General features: G+C 43.6%; 1 protein-coding gene across 1 annotated transcript; it reads left to right on the top strand.

Annotated features, from left to right (window-relative positions):
• Window positions 1–492: 492 nt before the first annotated feature.
• On the top strand, window positions 493–9,310 carry LOC120232037 (non-compact myelin associated protein). Its single transcript, XM_039232429.1, has 3 exons — window positions 493–575; window positions 3,512–3,596; window positions 6,524–9,310. Exons 1-3 carry the CDS (start codon window positions 494–496, stop codon window positions 6,663–6,665), a joined length of 309 nt encoding a protein of 102 aa, XP_039088360.1. The 5' UTR covers window position 493; the 3' UTR covers window positions 6,666–9,310.
• Window positions 9,311–21,142: the final 11,832 nt, after the last annotated feature.

Raw genomic sequence — 21,142 nt, 5'->3', positions numbered from 1 at the left:
ACTGTTGAAATAATTTAAACTGCTTCGAAATATAAAGTTCTTTACAAATGTCGGGGCGCCTGGGTGGCTTAGTTGGTTAAGCGTCCAACTTTCGCTTAGGTCATAATCTCGCGGTTCGTGGGTTCGAGCCCCGTGTCGGGCTCTGTGCTGACTGCCAGCTCAGAGCCTGGAGCCTGTTTCAGTCTGTGACTCCCTTTCTCTCTGACCCTCCCCTGCTCACACTGTCTCTCTCTCTCTCCTAGAAATAAATAAAACATTAAAAAAAACACTTTTTTTAAAAACAAATGTCAGGCATTATATGTCAGGCATTATTTTTAATTCTCCCAAGGAGATTGTAAAAGGCTTTTTATTTACTTGCTGCTAAGAGAAACCGCGTGCGTGAATATTCCCCCATCATCCAGGTGAAGAGCAAAAGAGGCGTTAGTTACACGAGGATTATAAAGTTCACTCTGGTTTTCAACAAAATTTCGTCTCTCTTCTTCCCAGGATCGAGATGACCACAGCCACCCCGTTGGGGGGCACTACCTTCTTCTCACTGAACGTGACCACCAGAGAGCAAGACTTTCTGTACAAGAGTAAGGTCAACTTGGCTTGGCAGCCAGGAGAGGGGTGTTGGGAAGAGGGTCATGGTCAGTTCCTGGTGTAGAAGTCAAGAGCGTGGGCTCTGGAGATGGACTGCCTGGGTCTCAGTCTCACTCTTCCATATGCCCAGTATGCGCACTGCATGACCCTGAGCACATGACCTCTTTGTGTCTGATTTTTTTTGTCGGTAAGATGGGGATATTACTGAAGCTACCACGTAAGGTAGGTGGGAAGACCAAACAATGTAATCCGTGTTAAGAGCTTAGAATAGTCTTGATGCACACGAAGTACCTGATGAGTATTATTATTATCCTTACTGCTACTACACTTATTATCATCAGGGAGTTTGGGGATCTAGAGGGCAATGGACATTTGACTCTCATATAAGATCTCTCTAAATGAGTCCCCTTACAATGTAACTACTTTCACACCATTAGTGTAAGGTGAAAACATCCCATCGATGCACAAGGGAGTCAATGAGTGTAGCTGGGAGTAGTCTGGGGAGACGCCTGCCAGAAATGAGGGGTCCCCAGAAGGAAAAACTTGACCACCACTCTTCAGAAAACCAATTAATTGTATCAGGGGAAGCTGGGCCCATTTCTGTCATTTCCGTGGATCTGGAATATGTCTCTGCCCATAGAACAGGGTCCCAACACCGAAGTGTGTCCCCAGCAATAACAACCCCAGACCACCGTCCTGGCAGGAAGCTGATACTGGCAGGATGTGTCTCTTCCATGGAGACCCAGAAAGTGTCACTCTTGGGACCTGGTCCCACGGTAGCCGGTGGGAAGACCTACAGAAACCTGCGGACGCATTTCAAAACAGCTCTCAAGGGAAATGGAGGGTAGCTAGAATCTGTCAGCAAATGGGAATAATTCTGCTTTTATTTAACTACAAGTAATGATTCTCAACTAGGCGATTTTGCCCCTTAGATAAGACTGCCAGATTTAGAAAATAAAATACAAGACACCCAGTTCAATTTGAACTTAAGATAAATAATATTTGGGGGCGCCTGGGTGGCTTAGTGGGTTAAGCGTCCGACTTTCCCTTAGGTCATGATCTCGCGGTTCGTGGGTTCGAGCCCCGCGTCGGGCTCTGTGCTGACTGCCGGCTCAGAGCCTGGAGCCTGTTTCAGAGTCTGTGACTCCCTCTCTCTCTGACCCTCCCCTGCTCACGCTGTCTCTCTCTCTCTCTCTCTGCTAGAAATAAATAAAACATTAAAAAAAAAAGATAAATAATATTTGTTTAACTTAAGGACATGCCAAGCAATATTTGAGACATACTAAAAAATAATTCATGATTTATCAGAGGTTCTCATTTAAGTAGGTATTCCATAGTTTATCTGGCCACTCGACTACCAGGGGACATTTGACAATGTGTGGACACTTCAGCCTGTAGGGAGGGAGAAGAAGTGTCATTGACATCTAGAGATGTTGCTAAATATGCTACCGTCCACAGGACAGTCGCCGTAACAAAGGATTATCCGAACAATGCTGAAAAACCATGAACTAAAAGTATCATCACCAGGCTCCCCAGGAAGGAAACAAAAACAGTGATCGATTCTCCACCCCAACCCCTCTTTCTTTCCCTCCAGTCTTTCTTACTGTGAATATTTGCACATAGTCTTACCTTTGTTTTTGTTTAGTAAACCTTTTATAAGAGCATTGAGTACATTCCAAAAAATGCACGAATCATAAGTGCGCAGCTGGATGAATTTTCACAAAGTGGACACGCTTGTGTAACTGGCCCCCAGATCGAGAAACGAACTACCACCAGTATCCCACAAGCCCCAGCGCCCCGTGCCGCTCTGTCCCCACCTGCTCCAGGGAAGCTGCTGCTCTGATTTCTCACACGCGACCTTAGTTCGGCTTGGTTTTGAGCTTTATGTAAATGGAAACATACCATATGTACCCTTTTGGGTCTGGCTTCTTTTACTCAACATTATGTTTGTCGGTACATTTTTTAATGGTTGCAACATAAGGCGTGTATGTGGGTGTGTATCATATTCTGTTTTCCACACATCATTCAAATTATAGTGTGTGGGTGTGTATCATATTCTACTTTCCACACATCATTCAAATATAGTGTGATATGAGCTAGGCATGCCACACCTTATTAAACCAGTCCTGTATCTAGAATATAAGTAGTGATGTAATTAACATCATCATTCATATGGCTTTTTCTGTATTTAGGATTATTCCCTAAGATAAACTCCCCAGAATCAAATAGATTGGCTTAAAGTCTGACCCCCCCCTTTGTGGGGGGAGGTTGTATTTCAATATCAATTCTGACAAGGATGTTGATCTTGAACATGGAATTAGAGCTGGACATTGGAACCGGGCATTCATATTGAAATTAGAGTCTGAGATATTAAGCTCCAAGGACATTCCCCATAGCCTTGTTTTTAATAGTGTAAAATTGAAAACAACATAAATCTTCTCAGTACAGAATTGGTAAACAAACCGTGGCACATCCAAACAATGGAGTGCTACATGGCCATCAAAAGTTGTGGGAAAAAATGTAATTACGTGGAATGATGATCAGGATATTTTTGTAAAACTGTGTATGGAACATGGTTCCATTTTTATCAAGTGCATGTTCTTCCACTTTTATGACTGTTTCCTTGAGATGGATTTTCAGACATAGGATTAACACCGTTATTCAAAAATGATTGGTAGATAGGTATTTAATATGCATATATGCATATACATGATCACCTCGGGGAATGTCCACCTGTGTAGATGATGAGCAGTTCCCCGGGGTGATGAGTTCTTTATCCTCCCCCCACCCTTTTTGTGCTTGTATTTATATTTTCAAGATACAACTACAAAAATCACATATTAGTTTTGTATCATCAAGAAGAGGGAAAGGCGTTTTGCTTGCCTGTTTTCAGTTTGCACGTTTGCCATTTCCACCCCTCTCCTCGTAGGCTCTGGAGCCATCGTTGCTGCCATTGTGGTCGTTGTCATTGTCATCTTCACCGTGGTTCTGATCCTGCTGAAGATGTACAACAGGTACGGGATGCCTGGGCTCTAGATGGTCTTGTCCCTTTGGTGATGTCAGAATGAATGGGAACTGACACTGTGGGCACCAGTCACGTGCCCAGCAGTGTCCCTAAGTCTATCGTCAAACGCTCTAAGCCTTTGAGTGTCCTTTTTTGACATGTGTTCTGCTGTAGGAACTTCATAGTAATATTTTTGTATCTGGAGAAATATTATTTTAAATACAATAATCATAATGACAATGATAATGGCTTGTGCACTCTGGGAAGCCCTTGTATGTAACTTACAGTGATAGAGGAATATTTCAATCCTTTTCTCTCAGGGAGCCTTCTGCTAGGTTGTGTGGAAGAGACTATGTAAGTATTTGAGGTTTCAAATACTAGAATGCCTGTACCCTCACCACCACTTTCTGGGAACAAATGAGACAAAATATAGTTTGGTTTCATAAAGAATGGATGCTGGGGCACCCAGGTGGCTCAGTCGGTGAAGCGTCCGAATTCAGCTCTGGTCACGATCTCCCGGTTTGTGGTTTCGAGCCATGTGTCAGGCTCTGTGCTGACAGCTCAGAGCCTCGAGCCCGCTTCAGATTCTGTGTCTCCCTCTCTCTCTGCCCCTCCCCTGCTCATGCTCTGCCGCCCTCTCTCTCAAGAATAAATAAACATTAAAAAATTTTTAAAGAAAGAATAAATGTTGTGTTATCACCTTACATGTTAGCGGCTCTAAGTCACAACTTTGCTAGAAGGTTATTCTTTCCAGGCAAGAAATCAAAATAAAGAGACTATGAATACAGCCACATCAAAGAAGACTAGGAAGCCATTAAAAAAAAAAAAAGATATTGTAGAAGGGTGTTTATTGATGAAGACAATCATTTACTATATATTGTCAAAGTTTACAAAAATAATGTGTATGTTATGATTATACATGTGGATTACACAGATACACTCAAACATTCATAGGATACACAGCAAAGAATTGACAATCAGTGTATCTGCATGATGGGCTTGCTAGCCGGTTGGCTGGTTTTTACAGAGGTGTAAACATGCATTGTTTCTATAATGTTAATGTTATTTATAAAACATGTTATATGTTTTATATTATATATTATGTATATAGTATATATATATCATATATATCACATATATAACATATATTGACCTCTTACTACGTGCCAGGCATGATTCTAAGCTCCTTATGTGTATTAACTCATTTAATCCTTACAACAACCCCACAAGGAGGTAATTCTATATCCCCCAATTTTGTGGGTGTGACACAGGCAACAGGAAATGAGCTAACTAGCCCAAGTTTATGCTCAGCCCTCTGTGACAGAGTTGGGATTCAAACCCAGTACATGTGATTTCACAGAAAATGCTCCCACCACTACATGTAATAATAACAACACTTAATAGGTTATTATTAATATGGGGGGGGGTGGTATTGCAATGTGGATCCATCCCAGACCAGGAAGTGGCATCAAACCACCATGTCTGCCCTTCATTCCTGTCCATCATTGCTGGCGCTCTGAGCCTGTTTTCTGGGTTATGATTTTGAAGCGACTCTAGTTATCTGTTTACAGTGATGCCTGGGCTGAAATTCAGAGATCAGCATTCAGTCTTTGGTCTCTTCAAGGAAGCCAAGTCATTTAACCTCTCTGTGCCTTGATTTTGTCATCTTTATTTTTTTAAGTTTATTTATTTATTCTGAGAGAGAGAGGGAGAGAGCAAGTGAGCAGAGGAGGAGAAGAAAGAGGGAGAGAAAGAGAATCCCAAGCAGGCTCCACACTTTCGGCATGGATCCCGATGCAGGGCTCAAACTCACGAACCGTAAGATCATGACCTGAGCCGAAATCAGGAGTCTGGTGCTTGATGACTGAGCCACCCAGACGCCCTTGTTTTTTTAAAGTCGGAGGGTCTCCAAGTGTGATAACTGAGTGGAGTGGTGATTGCATGGAGAATGCCCTTGTTTTGAGAATATTTAGGGAGGGAGTGGTATGACATTTGCCACAAACTCAAATGGTTCATGACTTGAAAAAAAAAAAACCCGTGCGTGTGTGTAAATAGAGGTGGTGGGGAGAGAGAGAAGGTAAGTGTCGCAAACTGCTAGCAATCAGAAAACTGTTCCATGAAGGATATTCAGATACTGATTATACTGTTTATGCAACTTTTCTGAGCCTTTGAAATTAAAAAAAAAAAAAAAAAAAAGAATTAGGTCAACAAGATCAAATTTCATGCAGACATTAGAGCTGATGATTGTTGGGGTGTCTGGGTGGCTCAGTCGGTTAAGCGTCCGACTTTGGCTCCAGTCATGATCCTGCAGTTCATGGGTTCGATCCCCGCATTGGGCTCTGTGCTGACAGCCAGCTCAGAGCCTGGAGCCTGTTTCAGATTCTATATCTCCCTCTCTCTCTGACCCTCCCCTACTCATGCTGTCTCTCTCTCTCTCTCTCTCTCTCAGAGAAATAAATAAAACATTTCTTTAAAAATTTTTAAAAAAGGAACTGATGATTGTTATCAGTCATTGAATTTTCTGGCATATAAAAGGAAAGACTGGATATACATTTTAAGCCCACTCTTCTCAGCTACATAAAAAGGTCTTAAATATTTCTAGCAATAAACCTAGGAAGCACAACGAAACTGCAGAATTTAACCCACACTACAACTCTGGACAGAAAAAAAAATGTAACATCTTCATTTTTCTCTAATGTAGTCACCTATCTGACACCATTCGTTAACAGGAAAAATTAAGTATCTAATCTGGGTTACACAAAAAAAATGGAAGGGTCAGACTAGCTGATGTCTAAGGTCCCTCCCAGTTGTAAAATTCTGTGGTTGGCCATCAAGCAATGTGATTTAATGATGATCTACGTCAGTCTCCTTGTCAGAGTCAAAATCATTGAGTCTACGAGGCAGGAGACTCATGCACGCATGCGTATCTCGTTCCAGGAAAATGAGGACAAGGCGGGAACTGGAGCCTAAGAGGCCCAAGCCAGCAACCCCTTCTGCCTTGGGCCCAAACAGCAACAGCAGCCAACACCCCGCAGCCGTGACCTTCAGTCCTGTTGATGTCCACATGGAGACTCGGTGACCCCCACCCTGGTGCTGTCTTGGCCACCATCTGAAGAGCCTTCTCCAGTCAAGACCCAGAAGCACATTTCTCCTCTGGCAGCTTCATTATGAGTTCCTTCCCACCGACAGGGGTGTCTCTTATACAATTCCTGACGCTTCAGGCAACCCTTAACCCTGTCCCCCCTGCCCCTCCCTAGCTATGTCCATATCCCTGTTGCCCCCCTTCCAAAAAGCTGTGGAACATTCTTTTGTGATCTGATGAGGCAGACCCATGTTGGGAATCCACTGAAATGGATGTGGCTGTCTTCCCCAAACACAGTTGCTAGACAGACAGACAGACAGACAGTGCAGGAGTCTTCTAGTCAGGAGGCGGGGGTGAGGGTCTGCCACTGGGGTCATCTCAGAATAAGTACTGTCTACATTCACAGCTTTACAAAGTATTCAGTCCCATTAATCAGGCACAGGGGAACTAACTTGTTAACTTAGGCTGACGTCAACTTGGGCAAACTAACCAGTAAACCAACTTGTTAATTGATAACTTGTTTCATCATAGATGATTGCCAGCTAGCTCATGACAGCCGCTCTGCACGTTTCTCCGTCTTTAAGAAAGGTTATGGGGAAAACCAAATTCTTCTTGAAAGGTCTCTACTTCATGTGTAAAGAGTCTGAGAAGGACTAGAGTGACCTTGAGGAATGATGGCCTCTAAGACAAAAGCTTATTGCAGGGTCCCTGGGCCTTGAATGAGTCTCGGGCTAGCCAGAGGGCCCCTCTTCTCCCTTTGGGGCTGGGGTAAGCCTGACTCAGTCTCATTTCCCAGCTCTCCTCTATTTGGATTCCTGGCAATCCTCTCTCTCCAGGTAAACCTTCCCTCCAAGGACCAGTATTAGAGACTGGTTAAGATTACAACCCTGTGTACGTTACCTACGCCCTTCCCGGTCACCTTCCTGGTCACCTTACAGAGATTCAGGGCACATTCAAAGTAACACATTTGCAAACCATGTTTCTGTACAGAGCTGATCTCTTCAACTCCTTAGCCTGGAGAACAATGTGTTGAGACGGGAGAGCATTTTTGAAATTAAGAAGACTTGTCTTCCAAGACCCACCCCCTGGTCATGTGGCCTTGGAAGAGACTTGAGCACTCACTCCATAGTGGGTTTGCCAACCACAGGGTGGGAGTGATGATCTCTGCCTCACAGGGTTATTATAATTAGCCAAGGACTTAGTGAAGCAACTCGGGGAGTGTCTGGCACCCAGTAGACGCTTAATAAATGAGAGTCAGTGTTATTACAGTATTTCTTCAATTACAATACATCTATTCACACGTTAATGATTCTGAAATCAGAATATGTCTTTAAATTGTTGGGTGCATTAATGTAGTTGTATTTTTTCTCTCTCAAAAAGCTGTTTTTTATACAATTGAAGGCATCTTGGAAGCAAGGTAATAAATCCTTATCCTGTTATAGAAAGTGACATGCGCTGACCTTTAACCTCAAATTCTAGGAGTCTCTTCCTCTCGGAGTCAGAAATCTCTTCTGAGGGGAAATTGAGGGTCAGGAAGGTAAAGAAGACTGACTCGGGGTCACAGAGTCATGCCATCCCACTATAAAAATGCTCGCTTGAATACGTCTGGAAAAATACTTGCAAATTCTTCCTCCTCAAACAACATCTGCCCCTACTGTGTTTAAATATCCACCAAGTACCAAGTACTTGGCAAGATGCTTACACATAAATTGTCCCATAGGATTTATTTTTCCTAATAACCCTGGGAGGCATTATTTTTTTCTGTTTGCAGGTGACAATTGCAAACTCAGAGAGAAAGGTACTGGCCCAAAGTCCCACAGCTAGTAAGGTGCAAAGACAAGACTCAGACCCATGTCTCTTTGACTCCAAAGTGCCTCTCTCTCTTTTGTTCCAAATTCTTCTGTAACCTCCCAGCTCAAAACACAGAAGTATGGGGCGAACAAGAGGAGGACAGGGGTCCATGTGTCTGAGCGGAAGTCAGGAATCTAGCTTCGAAACTAACAGTGGGGGCAAAGCCACTCTGGTAGCCTCCTTTGAGTTTCCATGATTGGAGCCAAAGGACCACTCTCTAAACCCATCGAAGCTCCAAGGATTCCCATTTCACTTCTCCTACCACTTTGTCCAAGAAGCAAGGAGTGGAATGGTATCCAACCAGGACAAAGCCATTTCCTTAAGGACTCAAATAGATAGGTTTCCCAAAGATATTCTGCTTTAAAAAAAATGTTTGGAATGTTCCAGCCCTAAACCAAACTCTTCTGTCCACAGTGAAATCTTCTTGGAATTACTAGACGAATTATCTTCTGGTATATGTTGTTCTGCTAAATGAAAGCTTGGAGATGGAGGAGGGGGGAGAGGTAAGAGGGAGGCCAAGGAAAGGGTTTTAGTGTTTTGTTTTTAACTAATGAAGATAACTCAATAATCCTTTAAGGGCCCCTATGTGCAAGTTGAGGTGCTACTAAACACATTAAGTCATGGTCCTCACTTTCAAAGAGTCTGCCACTGGTCTCCTGAGATGGGGATCTCACAACACAGTGGAGTATTTCATTTCTGACAGGTGCCTCTCCTAACTGAGCAGATGCTGCCTTATTGGGCCACTGAGTCAATAAAAGATTTTAAACATCTAAAGAAAAATGTCTAAAAATAAAGAGGTTTAAATCAACCATTCCTTGAGTTGACTTCAATTACATTTAGAGTTAACAAATACCTTTCCTAAGAACTTCCTTTCCCTGACACTGTAAGTAAGGTCCTGTGGGAAAGCCTGAGCTGTTTCAAACTGGGCCATTGCTTCTCGAGGCTCCAGACTCTGAGCTGGATGTCAGCATAGAGCCCGATGCAGGGCTCAAACCCACGAATCGTGAGACCATGACCTGAGCCAAAGTCGGACGCTTAACGGACTGAGCCACCAGGTGCCCCATGAATCCCATTTCAAAGCCTGCTGTTAAACACAAGACAAACTGAGATGTCAAAGTTTGAGGACCCCTGAGAGAGAAAGAGACATCAGAATGCAACCCAAGTCCTCAGTAATGATGTTTGCCATTAACTAAGCTCCTACCTAATGTGTTCCAGATATATGAGTATATATATAACGTATATATTGTACATATAGGCCTTTTATATCCACCAGCTCCTCTCAACACTACCATTCGCATGCATAGGCGCCATCATTAGTTCTATTTTCTGGATAAGGAAATGGGAGATAGCTTGTCATTGGGTGATACAGTGGACATGTGTCATTTTTTTGGTGGCCATTCTTGCGTTTGGGGAGTCTGCTGCTTTAAGAGGCAAGAACACCTCCTGCTAAAGCTGAAAAGGACAGACCCTCATTTTCCCAGAGTCCCTTGCTGCTAGGGCAAGGGCACAGCGCCTAGGCCTTGCCAATTGGGCACTCCTGCTGTGGACTTTGAATCAAGAAGCTGGTATGCTATGGGCTGGTGTGTTGGCACGCAGCCTTGCAAGAGGTGCCACGTCAGGGTCCCAGCAGCCACGGCAGCCTCATTCTTGAGTCTAGGCCAGTGTCCATGGACTTGGCTATGTGAGCTTAGCGTAACAGCAGCAGCCATGGTGTCTGTACCAAACTAGTTCTTTAGTATGATGTTAGGCACCCTACCTGACCGCATACCACTGAAGGGTCTAGCCTTCTGGAAATCCCAGCAACTTCCTCATCCCCTCCTCTGCTTAAATGGGCAGTCACTTCCAGCTGCTAGTACTGAAGTAAACTGTGTGGCTGTAAGGGACTTGCTCATAGCCACCTACCTCGGAAGTGGCTGGCACCAGGACCCGGTCTTCAGAGCTCTCGCTCTTTCCTTACACAAGCTTCCAGCTGAGGCTACGTGATCAAGGGATCCACAAAGTGCTATGGAATTGTAGAGAAGGTAGAGTTGCCTCCAATTACATGTATCTCAGAGACTTTGTGAATATTAATGAGGAAATATATTAAAAAGACCTGGAAGAATGGGTAGAATTTTTAAAATTTTTTTTATATTTAACATTTATTTATTTTCAAGAGACAGAGACAGAGCATGAGCAGGGGCGGGGTAGAGAAAGAGGGAGAAACAGGCTCTGAAGCAGGCTCCAGGCTCTGAGCTGTCACCACAGAGCCCGATACAGGGCTCGAACCCACGAACCGCAAGATCATGACCTGAACCAAAGTCAGACACTTAGCTAATTAAGCCACCCAGGTGGCCCTTTTTATTTTATTATTTTTTTAATGTTTATCGTTGAGGGAGAGAGACAGAGACAGAGCAGGAGCAGGGGAGAGGCAGAGAGAGAGGGAGACACAGAATCTGAAGCAGGCTGAACTGTCAGCAGAGCTCAGCGTGGGGCTTGAACTCACATGCTGTGAGATCATGACCTGAGTGGAAGTCGGACACCTAACCGACTGAGCCACCCAGGCACCTTGACATTTCATTTCTCTTGGGCATTTGCCTTAGCAGTGGAATTGCTGCATTATGTGATAACTCTGTTTAATCTTTTAAGAAAATGCCAAACTCTTTTTTGAAGTGACTGCACCATTTTACATTTCCACCAGCAATGTAGGAGGGTTCCGACAGCTCCACATCCTTGCTAACATTTTATTATCCATCTTTTTTTTTTTTTTTAATCACAGCCTTACTTGTGGTTATGGAATGGTATCTCATTATGATTTCAATTTGAATTTCCCTAATGACTGACAATGCTCAGTGTCTTTTCATATGCACATTGGCCATTTTATATCACTTTTGAAGAAATGCTTAGTCAAACCCTTTGCCCATTTTTAACTTGGGTATTTGAGGTTTTTAAATTAATGTTATTGACCTGTAAGAATTCTTTAGTATTCTGGTTACAAATCCCTTACCAGATGTATGATATACATCTGCCATTCTGTGGGTTGCCTTTTCACTTTCTTTAACTTTCACCTTTGCAGCACAAAAGTTTTTCATTTTGATAAAACTCAAGTTCTTTTTCTTTTGTCACTTGTGCTTTTGGCATTATATTTAAGAAACCATTGCCTAATCCAAGGTCACGGATATTTACTCCTACATTTTCTTACAAGAGTTTTATGGTTTTAGTTCTTACATTTATGTATATGACCCAGTTTGAATTAATTTTTGTATATGGTGTGAGATAGGTATTCAATTTCTTCTTTTGCTCGTGGATATCCAATTGTCCCAACACTATTTGTTGAAAAGACTATTTTAGCCCCATTTAATTGACTTGGAATCCTTATCAATGCTTAACTGACCATAAATACAAGGATTTATTTCTGGACTCTGAATTCTGTTTCATTGATCTTTATTTCCATTCTTATGCCAGTCCCACATTGTCTTGATATGTAGCAAGTTTTGGAATCTGGAAGTGTGAGTCCTCCAACTTACTTTTTTCTTGTCCAAGATATTTTGGCTATTTTTTTTTTCTTGCTCAAGGTATTTTGGCTATTCTGGGTCCCTTATATCTCTACGTGAATTTTAGTATTAGCTTGTCAATTTTTCAAAAATGGCAGCTGCATTGAGCTCGTAGATCATTTTGGGGAGTATTGCCATCTTAATCATATTAAATCTGATCCATAAACATGGAATGCTTTTCCATTTATTTTGGTCTTCTTTAAATTTTTTCAATGGAATTTGTAGTTTTCGTTGTATAAGTCTTGCATCCATTTTGTTAAATTTATCCTAATGTTTTATTCTTTTTGATGCTATTGTAAGTGAAATTGCTTTCTTAATTTCCTTTTTAAGTTGTTAATTGCCAGTGTATATAGAAATCCAACTGATTTTTGTGTGTTAACTTCATATCCTGCAACTTTGCTGAATTTGTTTGTTAGCTCTGATAGTTTTTTGTGTAGTACCTTTAGGGTTTCTACATATAAGCTCAGGCCATTGTGAATAGAGACCATTTCACTTCTTCCTTTACAATTTGGATACTTTTTAACTCTTGTTCTTGCCTAACTGCTCTGGAAAAGCAGAAGTTAAAACTTCCAGTACAATTTTGAATATAGGTATTAGGAGCAGATATCTTTGTCTTCTTCCTGGTCTCGGGGGAAAACAGCCGGCCTTTCACCATTAAGTGTGATGTTAGCTGTGTTCATAGATGGCCTTTGTTACACTGAGGAAATTTACTCATATTCCTAGCTTAAGGGTTTTTATCAGGAAAGGGGGTTGAATTTTGTCAAATGATTTTCAGTATCTATAAGATGATTATATTGTTTTTGTCCTGTATTAATATGGTATATATACTGCATTAATGGATTTTCATATGTTAAACCAAACTCTCATTGCTGGAATAAATTTCAATCCTGGCATAAGATCCTTTTTATACATTGCTAGATCCTTTTTGTAGTATTTTGTTGAGAATTTTCTTTTAATTTTTTTAATGTTTATTTATTTTTGAGAGAGAAACCATGAGTGGGAGAAGGGCAGAGAGAGACAGAGGGAGACACAGAATCTGAAGGAGGCTCCAGGCTCTGAGCTGTCAGCACAGAGCCCAACGCAGGGCTCGAACCCACGAACTGTGAGATCATGACCTCAGCCGAAGTCGGACGCTCAACCGACTGAGCCACTCAGGCACCCTGAGAATTATTGCATCTATATTCTAAGAGATATTGTCTATAATTTTCTTCTGGTGTCTTTGTTTTAGTATCAGAGTAACACTGGCCTCAGAGAACGAGCTGACAATGTTTCCTTTTCTATTTTTTGAAAGGATTGATGTTAATTGTTTAGACATTTGGTGGAATTTACCAGGAAGGCCATCCAATTATTTGGGTCTGGGCTTTTCTTTGTTGGAAGTTTTTGCTGTTGTTTTTTTAATTACTATTACTAATTCAATCACTTTACTTGTAGATCTATTCAGATTTTCTATTTCTTCTTCAGTCAGCTTGGCAACTTGTGTCTTTTTAGGAATTTGTCCATTCCATCCAGGTTAGCTAGTTTGTTGGGATACAATTTTTTATAGTATCATAATTCTTTTTATTTCTGAAAGATCAATAGTGATGTTTCCTCTTTCATTTCTGATTTTAGTCATTTGAGTCTTTTCTTCCTTTTTTTTCCCCCTTGGTCAGTTCATCTAAAGGTTTGTCCATTTTATCGATTATTATAAAGAACTGACTTTTGGTTTTGTTGATTGTCTCTCTATTATTTCTCAATTGTGTCTGTCTTTCTAAATCTATTAATGGTGTGTTTTAATGAAAATGAGTTTTTAACCTGAATGGTAATTTACCAACGTTTTCCTTTATAATTAGTACTTTTTGTATCCTGTTTAAGAAATTTGCCTACCTAAAGGTTTTGAAATTTTTTCTCATGTGTTTTCTTCCAAAAGTCTTAGTCCTTTACTTTTCCCATTTAAATATACAGTCCATCTGAAATTGATTTTGGGGTGTGTGCAAGGTAAGGTCAAGACTCACTCCTTTCATGTAGAATCCTATGGACCCAGAACGATTTTTTGAAAAGACCATTCTTCTTTCCCCGCCCTCACTGCAGTATCAACTTTCTCATGAATCAAGTAACTGAGTGCATGTGGTTTGGGTAGAAATTTTACGGACAGGAATGGTTAGGTGGGGGAAAGAAAGGCAAGAGTAAAACATGGAAGTAAAGGAAGACCGTTGAGTTCACTTGCTCTTTCTTGCTTGCTCACATTCATGAGATCCAGCGGTAAGCAAGACAGATACGGTTCCTGACCTCACAGAACGTATCATGTAGCAGGGAAGAGAAACCACTAAGCAAACAAATACAATGTGGGACTGCCATTTTGTGACAGGAGGAATTTCAAGGTTTTACATAAGCTCTCGCCGGCGTATTACATGTAAACTAAGAGCAAGATTGAACTGGAGTGAGTCCAGGAAAGAGTGGAAAGTTAGAAAGAGAGTGCAAGAAGACAGCCCCGCTACAGAGAAGAAGCTTCAGTCTAGCGCATGTCCGAGGGAGCATGGGAGATGGGCGGGGAAGAGAAGAGGGGCTCCAATACGAAGGATCTTCAATGCTTGGTTATTTTAAAGGCAGTGGGGAGCCACTGAAGGTGCTTGAGCTTTGGAGTGACAAGATCAGATCTGTGCTTTCGGGAGACGAATCCTGCTGCCGAGTGCAGAATGGATTGGCGTGGGGGAGACTGAGAGGCTGGGAAGACAGAGTCCGTTGCAAGCAGTAACAGGCACATCTGTGTATCTGTTAGTTTGTAAATGCTTTTTCTAAATAGCCCTCTAATTGTAAAGTTTTGTGCTTTTCCCTGTTTTAAGTAGCTCTTTGTGGGTGCGCAGTAACCCAACAAAAATGTCTCCAGGAATTGCCTCGGGCCCACTGGATGGGAGCACACAGCAGGGGCATTGTGTCAGCTCTGTAGCCTTTTGTCCCAAGGCAACCATTCCCTGCACAGAAAATTTCCTGGCAAGGAAGCAAACTGCTGCGGTTCAGCAGATACTGACTCCGACACTCAGCCCGCGTTCGCGTGCAGCAGCTAGAAACAAGACCGACCTTCAGGTTTCTAGTGATATGAACCCCTCGGTCGGGTGGCAGCCCAGGTATTAGCAGAGAGCGTTCCTTCCCTGCTCAAAACCTCCTCTTGAATGAATTTTACTGGGGCCCCTTAAAGAACGCTGCGATTCCTTAATTGATCTCAAAGAAATGTAATTACCAACTTATTCCTTCCTTTCAGCTTTCCAGTTCTTGCTTGGTAGTCACTTGAAAGTAAGAGATTTATTTTTCTACATTTTTTTAACACATATTTATTTCTGAGAGACAGAGAGACAGAGCGCGAGCAGGGGAGGGGCAGAGAGAAAAGGAGACACAGAATCGAAAGCTGTCTGCAGGCTCTGAGCTTGTCAGCTCGAACCCACAAGCCGTGAGATCGTGACCTGAGCCGAGGTCAGATGCCTAACCAACTGAGCCAGCCAGGTGCCCCAAAAGTAAAAGAGATTTTTTTTTTCATGTCTATATATGGTATTCACACCCTGAAATCAGTTTGCTCTGAACAGTAAAGATCAGAGGCGGAGGAATGCCTGGGTGGCTCAGTTTTTGAGTGTCTGGCTCTTATTTTCAGCTCAGGTTATGATCTCATGGTTCGTGGGTTCAAGCCCGATGTCAGGCTCTGTGCTGGTAGTGTGGAGCCTGTTTGGGATTCTCTCTCTCCCTCTCTCTTTGCCCCTCCCTGACTCATGTATGCCCTCTCTCCAAAAAAGAAAGAAAGAAAGAAAGAAAGAAAGAAAGAAAGAAAGAAAGAAAGAAAGAAAGAAAGAAAGAAGAAAAGAAAAGAAAACTTTTAAAAACTTCAAAAAAATCAGAGAGGGAGAAGAGGCTGATGTTTCTCCTCTCCCCTCTGCCTGGCTCCCAGCAGAAATAGTTCTACCATTCTCTTCAATTCATCTTTGACCCCATAGAGCCCCCTCTTATTTTGTGTTTTCCACTTCACCTGAATCCCCACTGTGACTTTTCTTCTCTACCATATACGCTTTTCTAAACGTATTTAGTATTGTGTCATACTAAAAGGGACCACACAGGCCCCTTCGGGCACTGCGCCATCTCTCTACTTTCCTGCGAAGCAGAATTCTCCCAAATGCTATCTCTCAGGAACGGTCCCGGGAACAGTGTGGCTGCAGACAGATGGAGTGGAGGAGCAGCCCAGAGAAGCCGACAGAGGGCATGAGTGGAGAGAATCAGACCCCACATCGGTATAGACTTACGTGTCAGATGAAGTCACTGTCTCTGGCCCTCTGGGCTGCTTGATGGCCAGGGGCCCAGGGGCCCCCACTGGGTGACCGTGGGACTGCTAACCTGTGTGGCCTTGGGGGTGCTGTTGACCAGACGTGGAGGTCATGGTCACCTGCACGAGGACCTCCATGGCCAGCGGCACAGACACTCCTGCGTGCGTTTCCACCAAGGACACAGCCGTGCCCGGGGCTATGGCCACCGTCATGGGAGCATCACAACCATGGACATTCACACAAGAATCTGCACCAGGGCCATAGCCACGGCCACTCCCATCGCAGCCCTATCACAGAGGACATGAACATGACTGTGGGCCCAGCCACGGGGGCCTTCGGGAGTCCGGGGCTCCAGGCATCAGGCAGGCCCGGGACGCTGTGGCTCTCCAGCTCTGCGCACCGGGACCCCAGCTCCATTTCTGTCCCCCCATCCTCCTCCTTGTCCCTGAGGCGTCCACGGCCCTGGCCCCACGCCCTCCTCCGGGTCTAGTTCAGTTCTGCTTTGGGTGGGTTCCTGGGAGGTGCCTTCTTACACCTCATCCCTCAGGCCCTGGAACTTTGTTCTCACCTCATTGTCTTCCGGAGAAGTGTGGGGGCGCCCCATCCTGCCCGTGGGACTGGGGGTGCTCAAAGCAACTATCACCTCTCTTGTGGTAGAGAAACTGGTGAGACACATAACAGGAGCACACGCACACTCAGGGTCACACAGGGAAGTCGTGGGTTGGAAGACAGGAGTATCCTTCAAAAGAAAGGCAGAGCTCAGAAGACAAAGAAAGAAGGTGGGACACCGTGGGGGGAGGGGCCGCTGCCATTGCAGTCCCTTCTAGAGGCTCTGGAGCTGGGGGGCAAGTTGTCTTATGGTGCTGATTGCCACCTCAAGTGGCCCCCACCCCTGCCCCACGCCTCCAGGCTCTGACCCCTCCAGGGCAGGGGTCTGTGGAGGTCATATGGCTGCGGAAAGAACCAGATGTATGCTTAGGGAAGTGGTGGCTTTGGCGTGGGCGCCATCACTGTTTGCCAGGGGCAGCAGAGGTGAGAATGAGGGGCCAGAGGGGCCATGTTGTTGTATCTGGGGGAAAAGGGGCCATGAAGAGGCTGGCAGACAGGGGTGATGGAAGCGCATGTCCCCGTGTCCCCACACTGCCTGTTCTCAGGGGACCACACGGCCACACGCACAGGCTTCTCCAAGGTCTGTCCCCCACCCTGTCCCACCTGCAGGGAAGACCAAGGCCCCAGGTAGAGGGGGAGCTGGAGGGGGGGGTAACATCAATTAAACATCAATCATGTGCCCAGATTTGGGAGCGATTGGAAGGAGGGGAGTTGGTTGCTAATCTCACAGCCTGATTTTGTTGTTTTTATCACGTTTTAGGGCTCCGAGGGGGGAGTGGCGAGTGGAAATAAAGTCCACAGATCTTCTGCCCACGAAACAAACCAAAACAAAAAGTGCACTCTCTCCTTGCTGCTCCCCTCCTCTTCCTGGTCTCTCTAGAGCCTTCTCCTGTGAGCCTTTCGACCCCATCTGTGTGTGAAATTATCCTTCCCAAGGGTGTCTGGGTGGCTCAGTCAGTTAAGCGTCTGACTTTGGCTCAGGTCATGATCTCACAGTCCATGGGTTCGAGCCCCGCATCGGGCTCTGTGCTGACAGCTCAGAGCCTGGAGCTTGTTTCAGATTCTGTGTCTCCCTCTCTCTCTGCAGCCTCCCCCCCACTCTGTCTTTCTGTCTCTCTTTCTCAAAAATAAACATTTTAAAAATTTGAAGAAAAAAAAAAGAAACTATCCTTGCCAGATCTACTCCTCCTTCATCTCTGCTTACAGTGGGATGGGGGATGACCTATCCTTCCTGCCGGAAGTACTTTCTCACTCGGCCCCCAGGACCCTCCCTCTCTTTGTTCTCTTCCACCCTCTGCCACCATTCTTCTCCATCTCCTGTGCTGGTTCCTCATCACCTTCCTCACTTTTTTTTTTTTTTTAATTTGTTTAATGTTTATTTATTCTTCAAAGAGAGAGAAAGAGACAGAGCACAAGCAGGGGAGGGGCAGAGAGAGAGGGAAGCACAAAATCTGAAGCAAGGTCCAGGCTCCAAGCCATCAGTGCAGAGCCCGATGCAGGGCTCGAACCCACAAACCATGAGATCATGACCTGAGCCAAAGTCAGGCACCCAACTGACGGAGCCACCCAGGCGCCCCACCTTCCTTACTTCTGAATAATGAGCACCTCAGGGCCTGGTCTCAGTCTTCTTTGCCATCTGTGCTCACTCTCTTGGTGACTTCATCTGATCCCATGACGTGAGCACCATCCATGTGAGTACCACTCCTGACTGAGCACCGTCTGACCTCTTCCCAGATTCTAGACACAAATGGCCAACAGACCACGTTGGCTCCACTTGGGTATCTAATGGGCATCTCAAACAGCCCAAAGCAAATTCTTGTTTTTCCACCTAAAGTTATCCCTCCCCAGTCTCAGCCACATCCTTAATTCTTCTATTTCCCTCACACCCATCCATTAGTAAATCATCTGCCCTATTTGTAAATTGTGTATCTCTTCCCATTTTGCAGCTTGTCTTTTTCCTCTTTGTGGTATCTTTTGATGAACACACTGTAGTCAAATTTATCAATGTCTTTTTTTTATGGTTAGTACTTTTAAAAATATCATGTTTCAAGACATATTCCCTATCTCTAGTCCTTGAAGATATTCTACGGAAGCTTTTTTTTTTTTCTCTTCTTCTCTCTTTTTTTTTTTTCTTCTCTTTCTTTTCCTTTCTCTTCTTTTCACCTTTGACACCTTTTCCATAACCCTACTCTAAATCACCATCACCTCTGTCCTGGATCACCATAGTAGCCTCCTCCCTGCTCTTCTGGCTTCTAGTCTTGCGTCTGCACAGTAACCACGGTGATCCTTTAAAAATAAGCTGGATCATTTCAGTCCCCTGCTAAAAAGCCTCTAATGGATTCTCATTTCATCCCAAGCAAAATCTCGGCCACCATGACCTCTCTCATTTCCTGCAGCTCCCTCTCTCACTTCACTCCAGCCACACATTGATCCCCTTAATGTTTCCAAAAAAAGTCAAACACAAGCCCATCTCAGGACCTTTGCACTTACTGTTCTCTTTGCCTGGAATTCTCCTCCTCCACGTAGCCATGGTGTTGCCTCTCCTCTTAAAGCAGGCTCCAGGTCACTTTCTCGGAGAGGACCTCCATCGCCACCCTTTGTCAAAACACTACGTCTCGCTCATCCACCATCTCCATCTCGTGTTCCTCATTCACTTTTCCTGATTATCTGTCTTCTTAGAAGTTCCATAGAAACCAGAATTTTGTTATATTTGCTGCTTTATTCCCAACGTCAAGAGTGGTGCCTCACATAAGAAATGATGAAAACATACTTAATGAATCCATGATTGAATGTGCCTTAAAAAATATACAATCTTCTTTTTTTTTTTTAAGTTTTGTCTATTTTTTTTTAAGACAGACAGAGAGAGTTGAGCAGGAGAGGAGCAGAGAGAGAGGGGGTAGAAGATCTGAAGCAGGCTCCGCCCTGACAGCAGAGAGCCCGATGTGGGGCTGGAACTCACAAACTACAAGATTATGACCTGAGACAAAGTCAGACGCTCAGCTGACTGAGCCACCCAGGCACCTTAATATGATGTTCTTTTACATAATTGTGATATAGATGTTGTTTCTTACTTTTATCACTCAATGTTTTTTTAAAACTCTAACCATATTGCTGAACATAAATCCAGTTTATTATTTCTGATTACTGCATAGCATTCATCAATGTGCCACATTTTTCTCATCCATCTCTTTTTTAAACTTTTTTAAATGTTTGTTTCTTTTCGAGAGAGAAAGAGAGAGCATGAACAGGGAAGGGGCAGAGAGAGAGGGAGACACAGAATCTGAAGCAGGCTCCAGGCTCTGAGCTGACAGCTGACAGCTCAGAGCTCTACCCAGGGCTAGAACTCACAATCCGTGAGATCATGACCTGAGCCAAAGTCAGACGCTTAACCAACTGAGCCACCCAGGCGTCCCTTCTCCTCCATCTCTTAAGGACAGATACACAGATTGCCTCCAGCTCCAACTACATACACAAAATAAAAAATATTTCCGCAAATACACACTCTTACTGATCTGTATGTGAAGTCTTCTTGGTATGGGGGGTGGAGAAGGGGGAACATTTTTATGCTTGGAGTAGAATTGCTGAGTCATAGGACACGCATGATAATTAATTTGACTAAGTACAGTCAAAAGGTCTTCCTTTTGGAAAGGCACACATAGTCTCTACCTCCAGGTATAAACAGGGAAAAAGCACACATAGTTTCTACCTCCATCAGCAATTCGTGGGAAAAAAATCCTCATTCCTCCATATCCTTATTGGCTCTTTGAATTACCTTGGGTTTCTAAGTTTTGGGCAATATTACGGATATAAAATATTACCTAATTGTTGCTTTCGTTTGGATTTCTCTGATTACCAAGAAAGGGCACTTAGAGTTTTAGTTCTAGAATCTGTGATATTTTCAATTTTGCGGGTGTGGGGGGGCAGATCAGGTTTTTAGACACTAATAAGGTTTATTAAGTCATTTATTCACCTTTACCCCCCATATTTCGTTGCTTTCTTCTGGATTCAGTTCTCTTCTTTAGGAATGACTTCAATGAAGGTCTTTATGTGGCAACATTTCTGAGGCCTTGAATAAATATTTATTTTACTCTTGTATTTAAATGACAGTATAACTAGCGATAAAATTCTAGTTTCAAAGTTTTTTTCCTCCAACACTTTGGAATACTACCCCATTGTCTTTTTGCATAGCAGCTATTAAGAAATT

The sequence above is a fragment of the Hyaena hyaena genome, unplaced genomic scaffold, assembly GCF_003009895.1.
Source record: "Hyaena hyaena isolate Hyena2069 unplaced genomic scaffold, ASM300989v1 scaffold_3, whole genome shotgun sequence".
Lineage (NCBI taxonomy): Eukaryota > Metazoa > Chordata > Mammalia > Carnivora > Hyaenidae > Hyaena > Hyaena hyaena.
Note: the sequence above shows the minus strand (reverse complement) of the source record. Positions and strands in the feature narration are given on the sequence as shown.

Excerpts from the sequence above, each read along its gene's own strand:
- LOC120232037 (XM_039232429.1), top strand. The coding sequence starts at position 494 with ATGACCACAGCCACCCCGTTGGGGGGCACTACCTTCTTCTCACTGAAC. Across the intron at positions 576-3,511 it reads GCAAGACTTTCTGTACAAGA|GCTCTGGAGCCATCGTTGCT; the intron begins GTAAGGTCAACT and ends CTCTCCTCGTAG. Across the intron at positions 3,597-6,523 it reads CTGCTGAAGATGTACAACAG|GAAAATGAGGACAAGGCGGG; the intron begins GTACGGGATGCC and ends ATCTCGTTCCAG.